General features: G+C 48.5%; 1 protein-coding gene across 5 annotated transcripts in view; it reads left to right on the top strand.

Moving 5' to 3' along the window:
* GRIK4 (glutamate ionotropic receptor kainate type subunit 4) overlaps positions 1–15,213 on the top strand; it is a 138,002-nt gene that overhangs the window by 73,707 nt on the left and 49,082 nt on the right. For all 5 annotated transcript variants that reach the window (XM_049800234.1, XM_049800232.1, XM_049800233.1 and 2 more), the window contains 2 exons: positions 2,134–2,312; positions 5,504–5,557. In XM_049800234.1, the coding sequence (XP_049656191.1) occupies positions 2,134–2,312; positions 5,504–5,557 (233 nt within the window). The remainder of the gene's footprint in view (positions 1–2,133; positions 2,313–5,503; positions 5,558–15,213) is intronic.

The following is a 15,213-nucleotide window of genomic DNA, read 5'->3' as shown; positions in this document are numbered from 1 at the left end:
GTTAAATGCCATGAAATTTAGATCATTGTGGAAAAAAAAGGGTAATTTCCCATGTCTTCTTTTTTTTTTTTTTTTAATGCAAGTCTTTTATGAAGTTAGTGAAGCGCTCGTAAAACCTTCCTCAGTTTCGCAGCAGCAGATTTTGCTGGGATGAGCTGTAAGTAAACTTGGTGTTTTCAGGACTGTTACTTGCAGCAGCCTGCCTGGTCCCTTGCAGACGTGGAATAAGGTGAAAATAAACCTTACAGGCATCAGATGGAGGGCTTAGGTAAAATTTACTGTTCACTTGAGCTAGCATACAAAAATGGTATTCAGGTGAGGTCTAGCCCGTGTGTCCTGTACACAGAGTGAATTCACTGGCTAGTGAGAAAGAAAGAGAAGCTGGTGTGATCCAGAGAAGTCCTGGCCGTGACTGTTTCTGTAGTCCCTTGCTGAGTTCCTACCTGTAGTCAGAGAAAAGGGAAGAGGTAAATGCATTGTAAAGAGTTCAGCGCAAACTTCGCATGCTGAAACTCTCACTGTGAACGAGATACATCCTCATCTTGGATGTATCCCTTTTAACGTGCTGCTTTGTTACCTTTGTGAAGTGCTGGGAGTCCTTGAAAGCAGCGCTTTGGAACACTAATCACATCACACTGTATCACTTCCCTGGCCCCTGACCTTCTGGTGAATGAGCGGTTTCATGCAGTCAAAAGTACAGTTAGGTTAAGAGTAGACCTCTGACTTGAGGATGGGTTTTGCCCCTCCGCCAGCTGGGATGTGACTCTGCTGATAGTTCTGTTCTTTTCGATTTCCTTCAGTTCAGCTTTCCCCCTTCTTTTTGGATTGTCTTCCCTTAGGGACGGATGTGTGGCCATGCTAGCTGTCTGTGTCTTGCTAATGATTACATGTGGTCGTCTCTCTGGTCAATCAAACTTGACAGGAGGTTATTTCCTGATGAAACTCAGCAGCTGGATAGAAGAGACAGACTCTATCAAATATGCTTTCTTGACTAAGAAAAGCTGCAGCAGGAGCTTTGATGTCTTATTAGACATCAAAGAAGCTGTGTTGGAAGGAGCCCTTGCAACCACCTAGCTGCAGGAAGAAAATTCAGTCAGAAGTGCTGAAGGCAATAGGGCACAAGCCCAGGGAAGTCGGGACTTACCCATGTGGGTGCTCGCTCATTATTACTTCTTTCCTTCAGCTCCCATCTGAAGGGAGAGCCCGGTCCTGCAGACTGCTTGGGGAGTGCCGAGGTAGCCAGAATCCCGGCTCTTCCCTGTGTCCAATCACATCCAGACGCTGCTGCGGAGGCGGAGGGCTGTGCTGTGCTGGGGCACTCGGAGGGCTCGGTGGGGGCACAGGGGAGGCAGAAATGCGGATGGCAAAGCAGAAGGAGGGAGGAGGGCTTTGACGTCGAGGTGGAAGGTGGGTCTCCAGGGACCTTGCCCCGTGGTGGAGCTGCTGGACTGCAAACAGTTTCCTACTTTACTCTCCAAGTTCTCCATAAAGCACCAAATATGCTGGTTTGGGTTTTTTATTATCCGCAGTCCACAAGTAATTCCGCGCTGTGCTAGGACCATACTCACAACTTTTGTCACAATTTTTCAATGGAGACCTAATGTTGTGTTCTTGCAATGATCTCTGCTTTGTCTGACACTCAGCAGAGCTTTCCATCCCAAGGGACGGATGCCCTTGGAAGATAGCAGCTCCCCATCAGAGTGCTTCAAGATCTCCACAGTGTATCAAGTTGTGCCCTGCAGGGCACTTGGTTTGTGAGCTAGTAATGGAAAGGCTTAGGAGAAGGGATCATCCTCCAGCAACCAGTGATAACCAGAACAATCCCACAAGCAGGAAGATAATGGAGAACTTTTCTGGACTCTGGGCTTCTGAGCAAATTTGTATCAGCAATCTTATCTCCTGCCAAGAGGCCTTTGGGGCCGCTTTTTGGCTGGAGAGCAGCTGGAGTAGCTCCGTCATTTCCCATTCCCCGTCGGCCCAAGCAGCGAGCCTGTGCTGCAACCCCAAATCCTTTGCAGTGCATAGACGCAGAACTGCTTCCTACTGGGGATGACCGCGGGCCATGAGAGAACTGCTTTTTGAACCAAGTGTAAAACTTAGAGGTATCTGTTTTTTTCTCCCTTTTATTTGAAGGCCTTTTAAACCTAGAGAAGTTGCTTCGGCAGTTCCTCATCTCCAAGGACACTCTCTCAGTCCGGATGCTAGATGACAGCCGGGACCCTACCCCTCTTCTAAAAGAGATCCGAGATGACAAAACAGCTACCATCATTGTACATGCCAACGCTTCCATGTCTCATACCATTTTGCAGAAGGTAAGTGTCTATTAAGTGTCACAGCTGTAAATGCTGCTCCTTCCGCTGAACGAGATATTGCGTGCAGTACATGAGCATGCATGTGCAGGTGTTGTGTGATAATGGAGTGTTAAAGTTCCTGCAGCAATACTGGAAATGGTCTCTGCTGAGAGGGGAATTGCCACTGATAGAGTTTCTGGGGAAAATAATTTGCTCTCTCTTTCCAGGACTGTATCTGTAGAAGCAATGGTTTAATTGCTCTGAGCTGATGTGTTTGCTTTCTAGAAGTGGTGTGTGCTGGTGGCTCGTGTTGCCATCAAACAGCCATGGAGGGCTGCTTAGTGCTCTGAATTAGTCAATCAGTGCAATAGGTTTTTCTTCTTTTTTCCGAGTACATTTCTAACTTTTTGCTGCCTTTTTTTATCATCTTATTAACCGAGATTTTATTTTAATCCTGTTTATTTTTAAATGGTCTCTTGCTGCAGTTTTTAGCATTTGTTTTGATAGTCTACTTCAAAACTGAGCAGTGGCTCCAGATGGAGTCTAAAGTTGTGTAGAGTTTCCCACATCCTGGAAGGAACAAGAAGTACTTTCCTGAATGGAGGCAGGATCCAAGCAATGGGGTCCCCCCTTGGCTGTTGGTGCAGGCATTACACACGGTGTCCCGGCTGCGGTATCAGGGAGTCAGTCATTCAGAGGCCTTGACTGTATCAGATTTATCCCTGATGACAGCCAGCAGGAACCATTAGAGCTGTTTTTGTTATTCCCCACCTACCCTCCGCAAAGATTTCTATTCCACTGCTCGCAATTTTGCATTTCTAAATAGGCAGGTTTGAGGGTATTTTGAGTCCCCTCCATGTAGGGGGGTGTGTGTGTGTGTGTGTGTTTTATCTTTTTTTTTCTCCTGGTCCCTGTTGCGTACTGCCTGGCTGCTGAGGGCTGTCCCCCTCCTCTGTTGCTATAGTGACTTCCCACAGGCACACAGCACCGATCTTCAGGCACCCGCACTCTCCCTTCCCGGCTTGAGCGTCCTTCTGCCACAACTGATAAAGATGTCAGAGACTGCCACGATTTTTCAGCAGTTCAGTAAAAACCTAATGTAGTCTTCCCAGCTAGAGGATTGTAGGAATGGAAGGTAATAAATAATGAGCTTCTGATCTGGCAACTTCTTGCACCTTGGGAGGCTGGAAAGTATTTTCTTTATAGAGGTGCAACCAGAGTAGGGAATGAGGTTGTGGTGAGCAAGGAGGTACATCCTTGGTCCCCACCCACAGGTCACCAAAAGCTGGGAAAAAGAAAAGCCGGGAAAGAAAAATGCACTATTGGTTTGAAAGTGCCTTGTGTCAGACCTGTCTCAGGAGACCAGTCCTGGCCTCGGACAATGACAGAAATTGCAATTTCTCATCTCTTACCCTCCACATATGGTCTGGAGACACATGGTTGCTTCCTTGATTACCAGCCTGTCCCGGCTGCCCACCTGCCAGCGGGCACGTTAAATGGATGGGAGCGATGCTCGCAGGAAGCGCTTTGTTGCTCGCTTTGATTTTCTGCCCTTGAAATCAAATGCACTGACTTCAAAGTGGGTCAGAGGGAGAGCTGACATTATCTCTGTCCCCAGGAAGGGAAAAGGGAGGGAAATGGGTGCCAGGTCTTATTGTGTAGGGCTTAAAAATGAGGCAGCTGTCTGGAGAGCTGGCCGAAAGGCAGGTCGGCAGCCTCCTCTGGAGTCGTGGTGCTCTTTTGGTCAAATGACTTTGCTGTGTCCATTTTGCTACCTGTGCAAGGGACACGGTGAGAATGTGCAACCAAAGGGCTGGGCACAGCCAGACCTAAGCCGCTGTCAGTCCCCTGTGTGCATCCAAAGCTCTCCCCGCTGCCCGTGTCCTCTCCCACTGCAATGGTGGTTTTGCGCAGAAATAGGTAAAGAACAGGCAGGAATAGGGAGATGTGCAATCTAAGCCGCCTCTTCTCAGTATCTTTCCTTCGCTCGCTTTCTGTTGTCACCATCCTCCAGCTTCTGGGTGAGATGGAAAGGGACTAAAACCAAGTGAGGAGATGCTGCCTTTGGGCCTTCCCTCCCTGCCTCCCGTTCTTCTGTGTGGTCTGGGGTGATGGGAAAACCTCTTTGCCAAGGTCTGGAAGCACGATTTGAGACCAGCTGTGCTTGGCAGTGAAACATAGGCTTGCAGGAGGATCTGCAGATTAATCCCCAACTTTCCTGAGCATCTGTTCCCACAACCAACTCCTTGTTGACTGAGAATTTTGAATTTTGGAAAAGGACTTCAATGAACTGGTCTGCGATCTCTAGAAAAGATCATCCCGCGGAAAAATCCGTGTCCTTCTCTCTGCATCTCCAGACACTTTTACCCTCTTTTTTTCTATTTCTGTGGCCATTGCAACTCTGTCTAAATTCTGGAGAACAGGCTGAGTTACTAGGTTTCATTCATGCTAATTAATCTGTGGGACTGGAGCCCAAATCTGACTGATACATGTGGGAAAACCACCACTGGGATGACTGTCCTTTTTCTGTAACTCCAGAAGAGCTTTTTCTGCCTTGCTTTCTGCATCTGTGGTGAAAGGAGACCAAGCCCTGAGCTTTCTCGACTGCCGCTTTCCCTCATTATGTTCAAAAAGATGTTGGTGGTTGATCAGGAGAAAAGCAACATTCACTTACAAAGCGGCAAACCTCGGCCAACCTCGCTTTCCTCCAAACACACTGCACAGCCCAGGAACAACTCACCCCAAGGGGCTCCACAGGTCTCAGGCTGGGGCTGCGGGACCCCACCTCGCCTTGCCAGGGTCTGTACGGGCCGTTGCTGTTGGTTCTGCACCTGCAGAAATCCCCGAATGCCATCTCGCGCCGTGCCACAGTGGGAGCGGGGATGCTGACAGGGCTCCGGAGCTGCGGCTCGTGCAGCGTTGGGTCATTTCTCTCTGCCAGGCAGCCCCTGTGCAGGTGCTTTGTCAGGGCTGTTGCGGAGGGGAGACCTCGGAGGTAGGCTCAGTCCCGCTGAAAAATTAGTTCGCCAGACTTTAATTTCACAGGTCAAACTGTGTTGCTGTGTCCCACCCTTCCCCGCCTGCAGGAAGAGAGCAGCGCTTGCACGGAGCGATAAGGATGAAAAAGCAAATGTGGCCCAGTCTGTGCCTTGCTGGAGTGGAGATTGAAGATTGTCAGGCTCTGGTCTAATCTCCTTTCCTCTCCTTCACAGGCAGCTGAACTGGGAATGGCGTCTGCCTATTACACGTATATCTTCACTAATCTGGTAAGACATTTTTCTCGGCTTTTCTCCCGTGTGCGTGGAGAGTCATGTTAATGGGAGCTGATCTCCCTGGCCCGTGGGAGTGCTGGGAAGAGCCACGTGCTTACGGAGCGGGGGATCGGCGGTGGAGGGAGGGGGAGGCGAGGAGGGGTGTCCCCCTGCAAACCTGAGCATCAGTCAGGGAGAGTCTTGCCCTGGCCTTCGGGAGGTGAAAGCCGACGGGTGCCCGGCAGAACCGATCGATCCCGTGCAGCTGCCAAAGGCAGGATTTGTAGACGTCGCGGCCAGAGGCAGCGCGATGAGATGTGCGGGTCCTTGGGAAGCACCAGCAGACGCGTGGTTCCTGACCAAGGGCTCAGGAGGGTTACGCTGGAGGTGTCAGCCCCTGAGCCCGTTCTCCGTGCCGGGAGAAGGGCAGGCTGTACTGGGGCGGGCGTGCGGAGGGCACCACGGCCCCGTCCTTTTCTGCCTTGCCTCTGAGAGCAGCCGTGTAAGACAAAGGAAGGATGATACCATAAATGTTGAGAGGCAGAGCGGGGCATATCTTCAGCGTGGCCCCTGGTGATTTGGCTTTATAGCTGCTAATAACATTAATGGGGGGATCGTACGGTTAAATCCCCGAGTGCTGTGCTAAACAAGGAGTAATGGGCTTAGGCAGCAGCAGGGGGAAACCCAAAATAAACATCAGAGAAACTTCTCTTGCAGCGGCTACAAAGCTCTTGAACAGGCTGCTTAGTGGCGTGGGGGAAATGCTACCGCCAGGGAGACCGGATACCTACCTATTAATTCTGGTGTGGGGATGGATGATGGAAACCTGAGTGCGGCAGGACGGGCTGGATGATTAAGTGGAGGTGCCTTCCAACCCCAAATGATACTCATATTCTCTAATTTCTATTAATATTTATGCCAGGGTGTGCGTGTGCCAGGAAAGCCGAGAGCTGAATCACACTTTGTGTTTGGGTGGGAGACAGACGGGAACGGATGAAGCCAAATGTGTAGGCAGGAGAGCTGGAGTGGAGAGGAGGAGGGGGAAGGAGGGAAATGGAGGGGTTGAAAGCCAAGAGAGCAACTGGGACAGAGAAAGGAAAAGGGATAGGGAAAGGAGACATCAGAAAAGAGACAAATGCAAAAAAAACCCCCCAAAACCCAAACCAAAAAAAACCCAAAACCCACAAGCTTCCTACCTGAACTAATAGCATTCTGATTCCTGCTTAAGTGCTTGATCCATAGGTCCTAACCTTGCTCAATAGCAGTCCAGCCAGAACAAGCTTCGCTGCTCCTGTTTATCCCCATGCAAACGATCAGCACCGGGCAGCAAAGCAGAAGGAAGGGGTGTACCTGGGGGGGACCAGCCAGTGATGGACGCTGAGGGAAGAAGCTGCACCCTCGGGAGGTGAACGTCACTTGTTTTAAAGCAGTGGCTGCTGCTTTGTGATTTCTCACCCCCAGTGCCAGCCCAGAGTTAGAGCATAGCTGTGCCGGTGCTGCTGGTAGAGCTGGTAAGGGACAGTGCCTGTCTTCATCAGATCCTGCTCGCAGCACTGAACCACTCCAGTCATTTCCCAGTCCCAGCAAGTAGTTTTCCTGTTGCCCTCTGGTCCCAACAACTGTTTCTTGTTCCGCTTGCCCTCCCCAGTCCCAGCAGTGCACCCCACGGACCGGGACTACGCACATAGTAAGGGATTTCTATTTGCACGTCACAAGCACGGTGGAGTCCCGTGTTCCTGGATGGCGCTCAGACAACAGAAATATAAAAATTAAGCTCCCCACTGCCACCACCACCAGACTGGTTTGGAGCATGGGTGTCATTAAGCGTTTGCTCAAGGTTAAGAGGTGAAATTTGTCTTTGAAACCCACTCATCTAGTGTAATGCAGTTACGGCAGGTGAGAGAGAAATGAATTTTGTTGCCATTCACTCTCACGGGATATTAATCTGTTTACCCAGGCTCTTTTACCACTTTGTCCAAAAGACCAGCCCTCAGCAGAGTTAACTGGATTTTTGGCAGGGACCGTTAAAGAAAGGTGACATCGGGCAAAACCTGGGCAGATGGAAGAGATGTTTAAGGAAATTAGTAATATTTAAATGGGGATGAGAGATGGGAGTGAGCAATTTAGACTAATAAATCTGGAGGGATTATCAAGCTCCTAATGAACCCTCTGAGGCTTTGCAATCACTGCCTAACAGAAAAGATAAAAATCATAGTGAACTGCTGTCAAGGGGAGCAAGCAAAAAGATGGCTTTAAATGGAGGGAGAACCCATCAGAAAGGGAATAGACAGTTTGTGTAGCATTAAGCTGCTTGGAAATGGAAAAATATTTCAGGCAAAAAAAGAAGAGAAAAGGGGATAAAATGCTGAATTAAACACCTGCCCTGCGGCACTAGAGGGGAATTCTGTTTCTGTCTTCTAGCATTAATTTTATTTAATAAGCACATCCCAGCCGACAGCTAGTTGTGCGTCGCAGCTCTTCTCTCTGCGGAGTGTTAGATGGAGGCAAGTTGCCGCAACTCCCCTGGCGCCGGTCCATGGGAGAGCAATTCGGGGGTGACGGCTCCTCCTTAGCCAGCCTGATGACTGCAGATAGCGTCAGCATTGCTTTCCCCACCGTTCAAGGGGGAGGCAGAGCGGTGCGTGAAAGCAGATGCCAGCCTTTGGCAGGAGATTGCGGGAGCAAATGAGGAGGAAGTCCTCGGCCCCCAGTGCATTTCCATCGGAGCCGAGGCGAGCAGCCTGATGTAAAAATATCCACAGGCTAATTTACTGCGTGCGAATTCATTATCAGCCTCCTTCAGCCAGCTCAAGGGACGCTTTTTGTCAGCAACAGAAGCTCAACAAATTTTCCCGGAGTCCTAATGAAACTCGCAGAGCAGAGCAGGTCTGTTGCATTATTCTTCCCCACGCCTGTCGTCTGCGTACGGGGTACTCGTGGCAACTGAGCACCCTTCTGTCCTCAGGCCCCTTGCAGAAAACCGCAGCCTGACCCAATTTTCTTCCTGGTATCTCCACAAGGTGACAAACTCCCTTGCTCTGGGACTTACCCTTCTGGGAGGGCTGAAATTTCCTGAGGATTAATGGCAAATGCTGACCCAGTGGCCAGCAGGGCGCGGGGGTTTTGTGTATCCACACAGCTTACGACCACGTAAGGGGGCGATGGTGTGCTCCATAATAATAGTAATAATAACAATAATGCCAGTGCATAAATAAAGCATTGCAGGCAGGCTGTTGTGCATTGAAAAAAATGTTCCTCCTAGTGCTGGAAATCCTTGAAATCAGCAGTGCTGAGCAGGAGGGGTTGTTGGATGCTTCCAAAATCCCGTGCTACAATTAATTCTTTTAGCTTGTTAATTCTGTGTAGCTTGTTGGTTTTTGTCTTTTTTTTCTCTGTCTCTTTTTTTTCTTTTTTTTTAAATATAATGTATGGACCTCAGGCTGGGTTTAAATTTCAAAACATTTATCAAGGAGATTAGATGGAAATAATTGAAACAATTAAAATTATTACTGTAAGAAGGAAGGTGTAAGGGAGTTCTACTAGTGCTTTGAGTCAGATGGTCTATTCATTGGATGCAGTTTTGTTCCCTGACAATATTGTGCGCAGGTGTTGTTGCTGATAAAACAGCTGCCGTATTCAATTTCCAGAGACCAGATAAATCAGTTTTGGTTTGGTTTTTTGTTTCCTGTTTTTTCTTCTTTGTTTAGTGATTTATAAAGAGGTTGGTCTTCATATAGGATGAAGTTTTCAAAGCTGAATTGTCACTCTGGATGCCCCGTTGGAACTGGAGGGGAAATTAGTGTCCAAATCACCCAGACAACATCACACGTTTCAGCAGTAGCTTGTCATTATGGTAACATCCTTTGGAAGGAGGGAATGATGTAAAGTAAAGCCGAGGGAAAGTGGACTACAGCTTAGTATTTGACCAGGGCTGTGGAGCTTAGGTTTATAGTCCTGCTTTGTGAAATTACTTTCTCTTGTGAAAATGACCTTCTCCTTCTGTGTCTGGTTCTGCGGCGTGAGCTCCGGCACAGGCCATGGTGTTTGGCCTCGCCGCACGAGGTCTGCTGGCCGCAAGCACCCTCATGGTCCTTTGCACAAGTGAAGGCGGCGAACTCTTGTGTTGTGCTGTGACAAATTTTACCTTGCGGTCCAGCCAGCCTTCCTGATTCCCAGTAGCTGATGCAAACCTTTTTGTAGAGCTCTGATCATTCCGTGGATTTATGGTTCATATTTTCAGTGGCATGTGGTAGCAGGGCAAACAAATCAGGTTTTTTGCAAGGATGCCAAAGCAATTCTTCCTCATTCCAGTTAGCAAGAGAAAAGGAGGATTTAGATGAAGCAATAACCGTACCTCCCTGTGTTTTGCTGCCTGTGCTACCTTACCTGTCTGGGTCATCTTTGTGCATTGTTCAGAGTCCACCCTGTGCTTGAATTCCAGTTGTTGAGTAAATCGTTCTCTCAGATACAGCCCAGGCCCTCTGATGGGAGAGCAAACCTCTCTTTTCCTCTGCCCTCATGCTGTCTTGTCCTATTTGTCCTTCAGACTCTCTGCCCCTTGTTTTCCAAGAGTTGTGCTTTTCAGGTCCCAACAGTAACACTTGACCTCTTTGCTCTTTGAGTATTTGTCACTCTTCAAACTTCAGGCTCCCTGCAGAGAAGTTGAAGTAAATTGCTTTCACTAAGTATGTGGGCAATGCATTTTCCTAAAGTGCTGTTGTTCGAAGAACAACCTCCGAAATTTAATAGCTCTCCTTGCATGAGGAGGTAAAAGACCCATCCTTAGTAGCGTATGGCACACTGACGCTTTGGTGAGGTGTCAACTTTCTAAGAGCAACCAGATTATATACGGACAGTTCCCCTGAATTGTCCCCGAGTTCGTTGAGATCGCAGTTCCTCTTTAACTACATGAATGGCTGAATAACAGTCCCTTGGGTAGATCTCCCACATCCACTTACTTACTCAAAAGGCCACAATTTGTTGCTGTGATGGCTTTTTTTTCTTCCAGAGAAATTGATTTTTACATGTGGCCCATTATAAACTTATTGACTCTGTCAATAGTTTATAAATAAACTGAGACTTCCAAGAAAACCATAAAGCACTTAGCATAATATTGTCCACTTGAGTAAATAAATAAATGTGTTCTTAGAGGAGCTTAGGAATGATTAACAGACTCGGCAGCTCAGCCCTGGGGGCAACAGGATCCAGAGAGGCAAAGGCAGGTATTTTCTCCACTGCTATGTCTAACAGAGGAGGTTTGACGATCTCAGGGAAGAAATTGGTCACTGGTGCCAGATTGTGAAGAACTGACCATTGCAGGGGCCAAATGTCCCAGTCATGTAATGGCCACGTGGCCATGCCCAAAGCTGGTAGTGATGCTCAGGTGGTGGTCCCTGGCATGCCTCTGTTACAGAGGAGGATGGGAAAGTCATTCACTTCAATCTGTGTTTTGTGTCTTCTGTTGGTTTGCACGTTTTTCTTTCTTCTTGTACTCTTGATGCTGTTAATGATCTCCATCAGTACGAGAGCACTGTAAGGGACCTCAGCAACACAGGAGCCTAAAGTGTTTTCAAGCTTCTTGTGAGGAATCCATGTTTTAGCCATTTGTTTGGGTGTCCCTGAAGGAAAACTAGTCCTTCTGCTCCCCTCTCTGTCAGCAAGTCTTGCTCTGGACTCAACATGAACTGTGAAAACCTGGAGTAACTGCAGAGCAGTTGCACCAGATCTGTTCAGTGTAAATAGGACCAGGATTGGTACCTTCTGCCCCTTTGGACCAAGTGTATGAATCCTGCCACCCGTGGCCCAGGGAGAGACTCCCTGGAGAGAGTTTTGGTTGCCCAAAGAACCGTGAGCTGACATACTTTATGTCCTCTGGTTAACCCTAAAATGGTGAATAATGATGCACATTGGCATCCGATGATGTCAGCAGTGAAGTCACTAGAGCTGTGCTGACTTTGCACTAGCTGAAGGTATGGCTCTTGCATAAAGGCTGCCAGGCAATCTCAGTATGGGAGTTGAAAGTCTGTGTTTGGAAGGTGACAACTTTTCTAAGCACCAAATACTCTTGAAATGGAAGTTTTGCCAGAGCGAGGACTTAATAGAGAAATGGAAGCCTTGGCCCAGTATTCTCCTTCCCATCCCACATAAAAATAGAGAAGGAACAGTACAGCGTGTTCTGGTCCCACGGCGGACCTGTGCCTGGTGTAACAGCCTTCGCTGCCGTCAGAGGGCCGGATCCTTGGCTGGGATTGAGGGAATGAGGTCAGAGCAGCCTACTGAGCTTAGAGCACCAGGAGTTTCTCCTGTTGAGTGCTGGGCAATGACAGAGTCAGAGGGTGTTTTGGAGGCTGCTAATCAGCAGATCCCAAAATCCAATAAAGTTCTTGCGGTAATTAAGAGAGGAAGATAACCACATGTGTGTGTGAGCAAGAGAGAGGGGGACGACGACGACACATCTTTACTGTCATTGTGGGTTGTATTGAGCAAATCCTGTTCCTTCCAGGGGCTTGGGATGGGGTGAGGTCGAGCAGGGCGTGGGAAGGCCTCAGAGTTCGCTAAAACCAAAACGAGATCACCTTTATACTTGTCTCCAAGCATATACTTTATACTTGCCTCCATGCAGGTAGTAGTTTCTGTCTCCCTGCTTCCCGGGTGATCTAGGTTATTAAAAATGTGATAAGAATCAAGTGAGGGAGCGAGGTTCTGCGTACACAAATGGGATGCAGAACAATATCACCAGCTAAATCGATAAAGCTGGAAGGAGCTCAATAGCTGATGCAGAGCGCTGAATAGCAAACTGGCCGTCTCGCTGCTGCGGGGTAAGCAATTACCAGGAGCCACTCGCTGAAGTGAGACCACAGCATGGCAGCGCAGGGGAGTCTTGAGGGTTCGCAGCTCCGCACTTTAAAAAACATTTGCTTATCAGGCAGCTTGTTACGACACTAATAATCCCCTGCTTGACTGGCCCTTTCTACGCAGAAGTCTCCAGCCTCTTCCCAGACATGGGAGGGAGGGTGTGATGGGTGGCAGCGGGGCCAGTAGAGAGGGAAGACCTGGACATTATTTGTGGCATCTACTTTAGTCTGGGAGTGGATCACTTGGGTGCAGATTTGGGAGGATACTTCATTAATTATATGCTTAAATATGAATGTTGCCTTTAAAGTTTTGCATTGCAAGGCATGTTGTTTATCCATGTCTCTCGGGCTGAATTGGGCTGTCAAATTTTTAATTGCTTGCCATTTTTTTGCGCTGTGCCTCAGTTTCCTCCTCTGTATTGTGGGAACAGTAATACCCTGGCAGGAGTCCCCACGGGGTAACGGCAGCGGTGATTTTGTACATTCACCTGGCACTGTGCTGTGACAATGTGAGGAGCAGCATGTCGCCGCTGTTGTGTTCCAGAACCAGAGTGAACCGGGCAGGGCAGGAGGGGGATTTCCATCAGAAACCCGGGCTGAGGTGGGAGAGGGCTTGTGGGTGCTGAGTCCCAGTTGGGATCGGCTGGCCCGCAATCCGAACATTCAAGTCAAGAGACTTGCACTGAGTAATATGCTTGTACCTTATGGCTTTATGTTCCTAATGGAATGGGCACTATAGGCTGTAAATCTCCTGATCGTAACTCACAGCTAGTGATGCCAGAAAATCCAGGCTCATGGTTTTAAAATCATGAATTACTGAGCTTGGCTGTGTGGCTTTTATTAGCCAGGTACTCCCAATGATCTAAATGTTTGGGTCACTCCATAGGTTTTGTCTGCTGCTGTAAAGTGAGAATGCAGGTCGAGTGCCGCATGAAGCGCAGAAACCCAAGAGTGACTTCATCTTCTAATAACTCCTCCAGTGCTGTCTCCCAGGGAACCCCTTTGTATTCAATTAGCTAATGTGTGCCTAGCACTTTGAAAATATAGAGTGCCATAGAATTGCTAAGTGTTGTTATTTAACAGCACATATTTAGTGGTTGCAGCCCTGTAGTAGAAGTCAGAAAATCTACACTGTAATTGCCTGGTGCTGCTGCAGAATTTGTTGTGATTTGAGCAAAGCCTGGGGATTTTTCTTCTGTAAAAGTTCATTAATTTTTGGCTGCAGACCCTCAGGGCCTACTTTTTCTGAGATCTCTTGAAACAGAATATTGACTTTTGGTGGGTACTTCAAAAAACGGATTGAAAAGAAGGGGAAGTGTTCGGGCAGCCAGGATTTGTATACCTGAAATTCACCTTGGCGTGATTTTTGACGGTCTTCTCTGTGCATCAGGCTGCACTGGTTGGCATAAAGGAGCTGGGCTGAGACAGAGGGCAAAGGGCTGGTCAACTATTGCGACAGTTCTGGTGTAGGGAGGGGAAGAAAAAAAATCATTGGCAGTGGAATAGGAAGTAATGAGGGAGAGGCTGTTTGCACCCATCTCTTTGATTCGCACCCTCTTGCGTTCACCAGGTACCTTGATCTTTCCTGAAAGTATGTGGTTACAAAACTGTATTTGTGCAGACGAAGGAGGCTAGGACAAGGCACGCCAGGGCTTGGAGTGCCCCGTTTAAACAGAATCTGCTGACAGGTGTGAGTTATTTTCCTAATGGCTCCTTGCTCTTCGTGCATTGGAAAGCTATCTTCTAGCCTGCAAAAGTACCAGCCAGCACTGCAGATAAGGAAGAGTAACTACACGAGGAGAGGACAGGAAAGGCGGCTGCGAAACTATTCTGTGTAAGCACTAGGCCCGCCAGCTTTGTCTAGCAGTCAAGGCAAGGTCAGGTATGTATACCATGGTTGTGCTCAGACTGTTTAAATTTTTTCCTAGCTTAGGCAAAAGTCAGCATCAGTACGTCTCAATGAGAAAACCTTGGATCTGACACCGAATCCCCGTGCACCCACTACAGAGCCATTCACGTGTCTGAGTCTTGCTTCTCAAATCTGAACAATATTTTCTCTACCTCAATCTGATCTTTGGAAAGGTAAATGCGTTAGCGCTTGCACACAAATGCGTGGTGAGAGGAGCCATCTGAGATCATCTCCAAGAGCAGGGTTTTCCACTCCTTTTCCTGACTGCGCTTGCCTCTTGCCAGGCAGCATCGGAGGCTCAGCCGTCCCTTGCCATCGGGAGGGCAGGATGGGAGGTAGGACCAGGGCTGACGGATGCGGCGTCAAGCTCTGGAAGTCAGCTGAGTGGTGCAGGCCTTGAATGGCAAATGAGTTTGTGTTTGCAAAACGTGGGTTTGGAAATGTCAAGTGTGGTGAATGACTGTGTAGGAAAGGAAAAAAAACAAACAGGGACAGAAGCTGAGCCAGCAGCTACTGGAGTATCTGGATGCTCTCGCCCCTTTGCCCTCCGTAGCAAGCCTGACCTTACCAAATCTCTCTTATCCCATTGCAAATGAAGTGTCTCCCCCAAGGACGGTTTGTCTCCATCTCATTGCATAGGCAGCTCATGGCTCATTGCTTGTTTCTGACCTGGGTCCGCGGAATACTCTTGTGCGCATCTGATGGAAAAACATTTAAAGGCAGAGGGTTGGAGCCGGAGCAGGGAGAAAGGACAGGGAGCAGTGCAAGCAAAGGGTCGCGTACAGGCCACGCAATCGCCCCTGTGTTACAGAGGCGGATGCTTTATGAGCGTGACAGCATCAGAAATGGGGTTTTCTGCAGCTGGAGGCTTGCCTAGAAAAAGATGGATACGGAGAGCACTGGCTGTA

The sequence above is a fragment of the Accipiter gentilis genome, chromosome 5 (genome assembly GCF_929443795.1).
Source record: "Accipiter gentilis chromosome 5, bAccGen1.1, whole genome shotgun sequence".
Taxonomy (NCBI): Eukaryota; Metazoa; Chordata; class Aves; order Accipitriformes; family Accipitridae; genus Astur; species Astur gentilis.
This window is presented reverse-complemented; position numbering and strand designations above follow the sequence as displayed.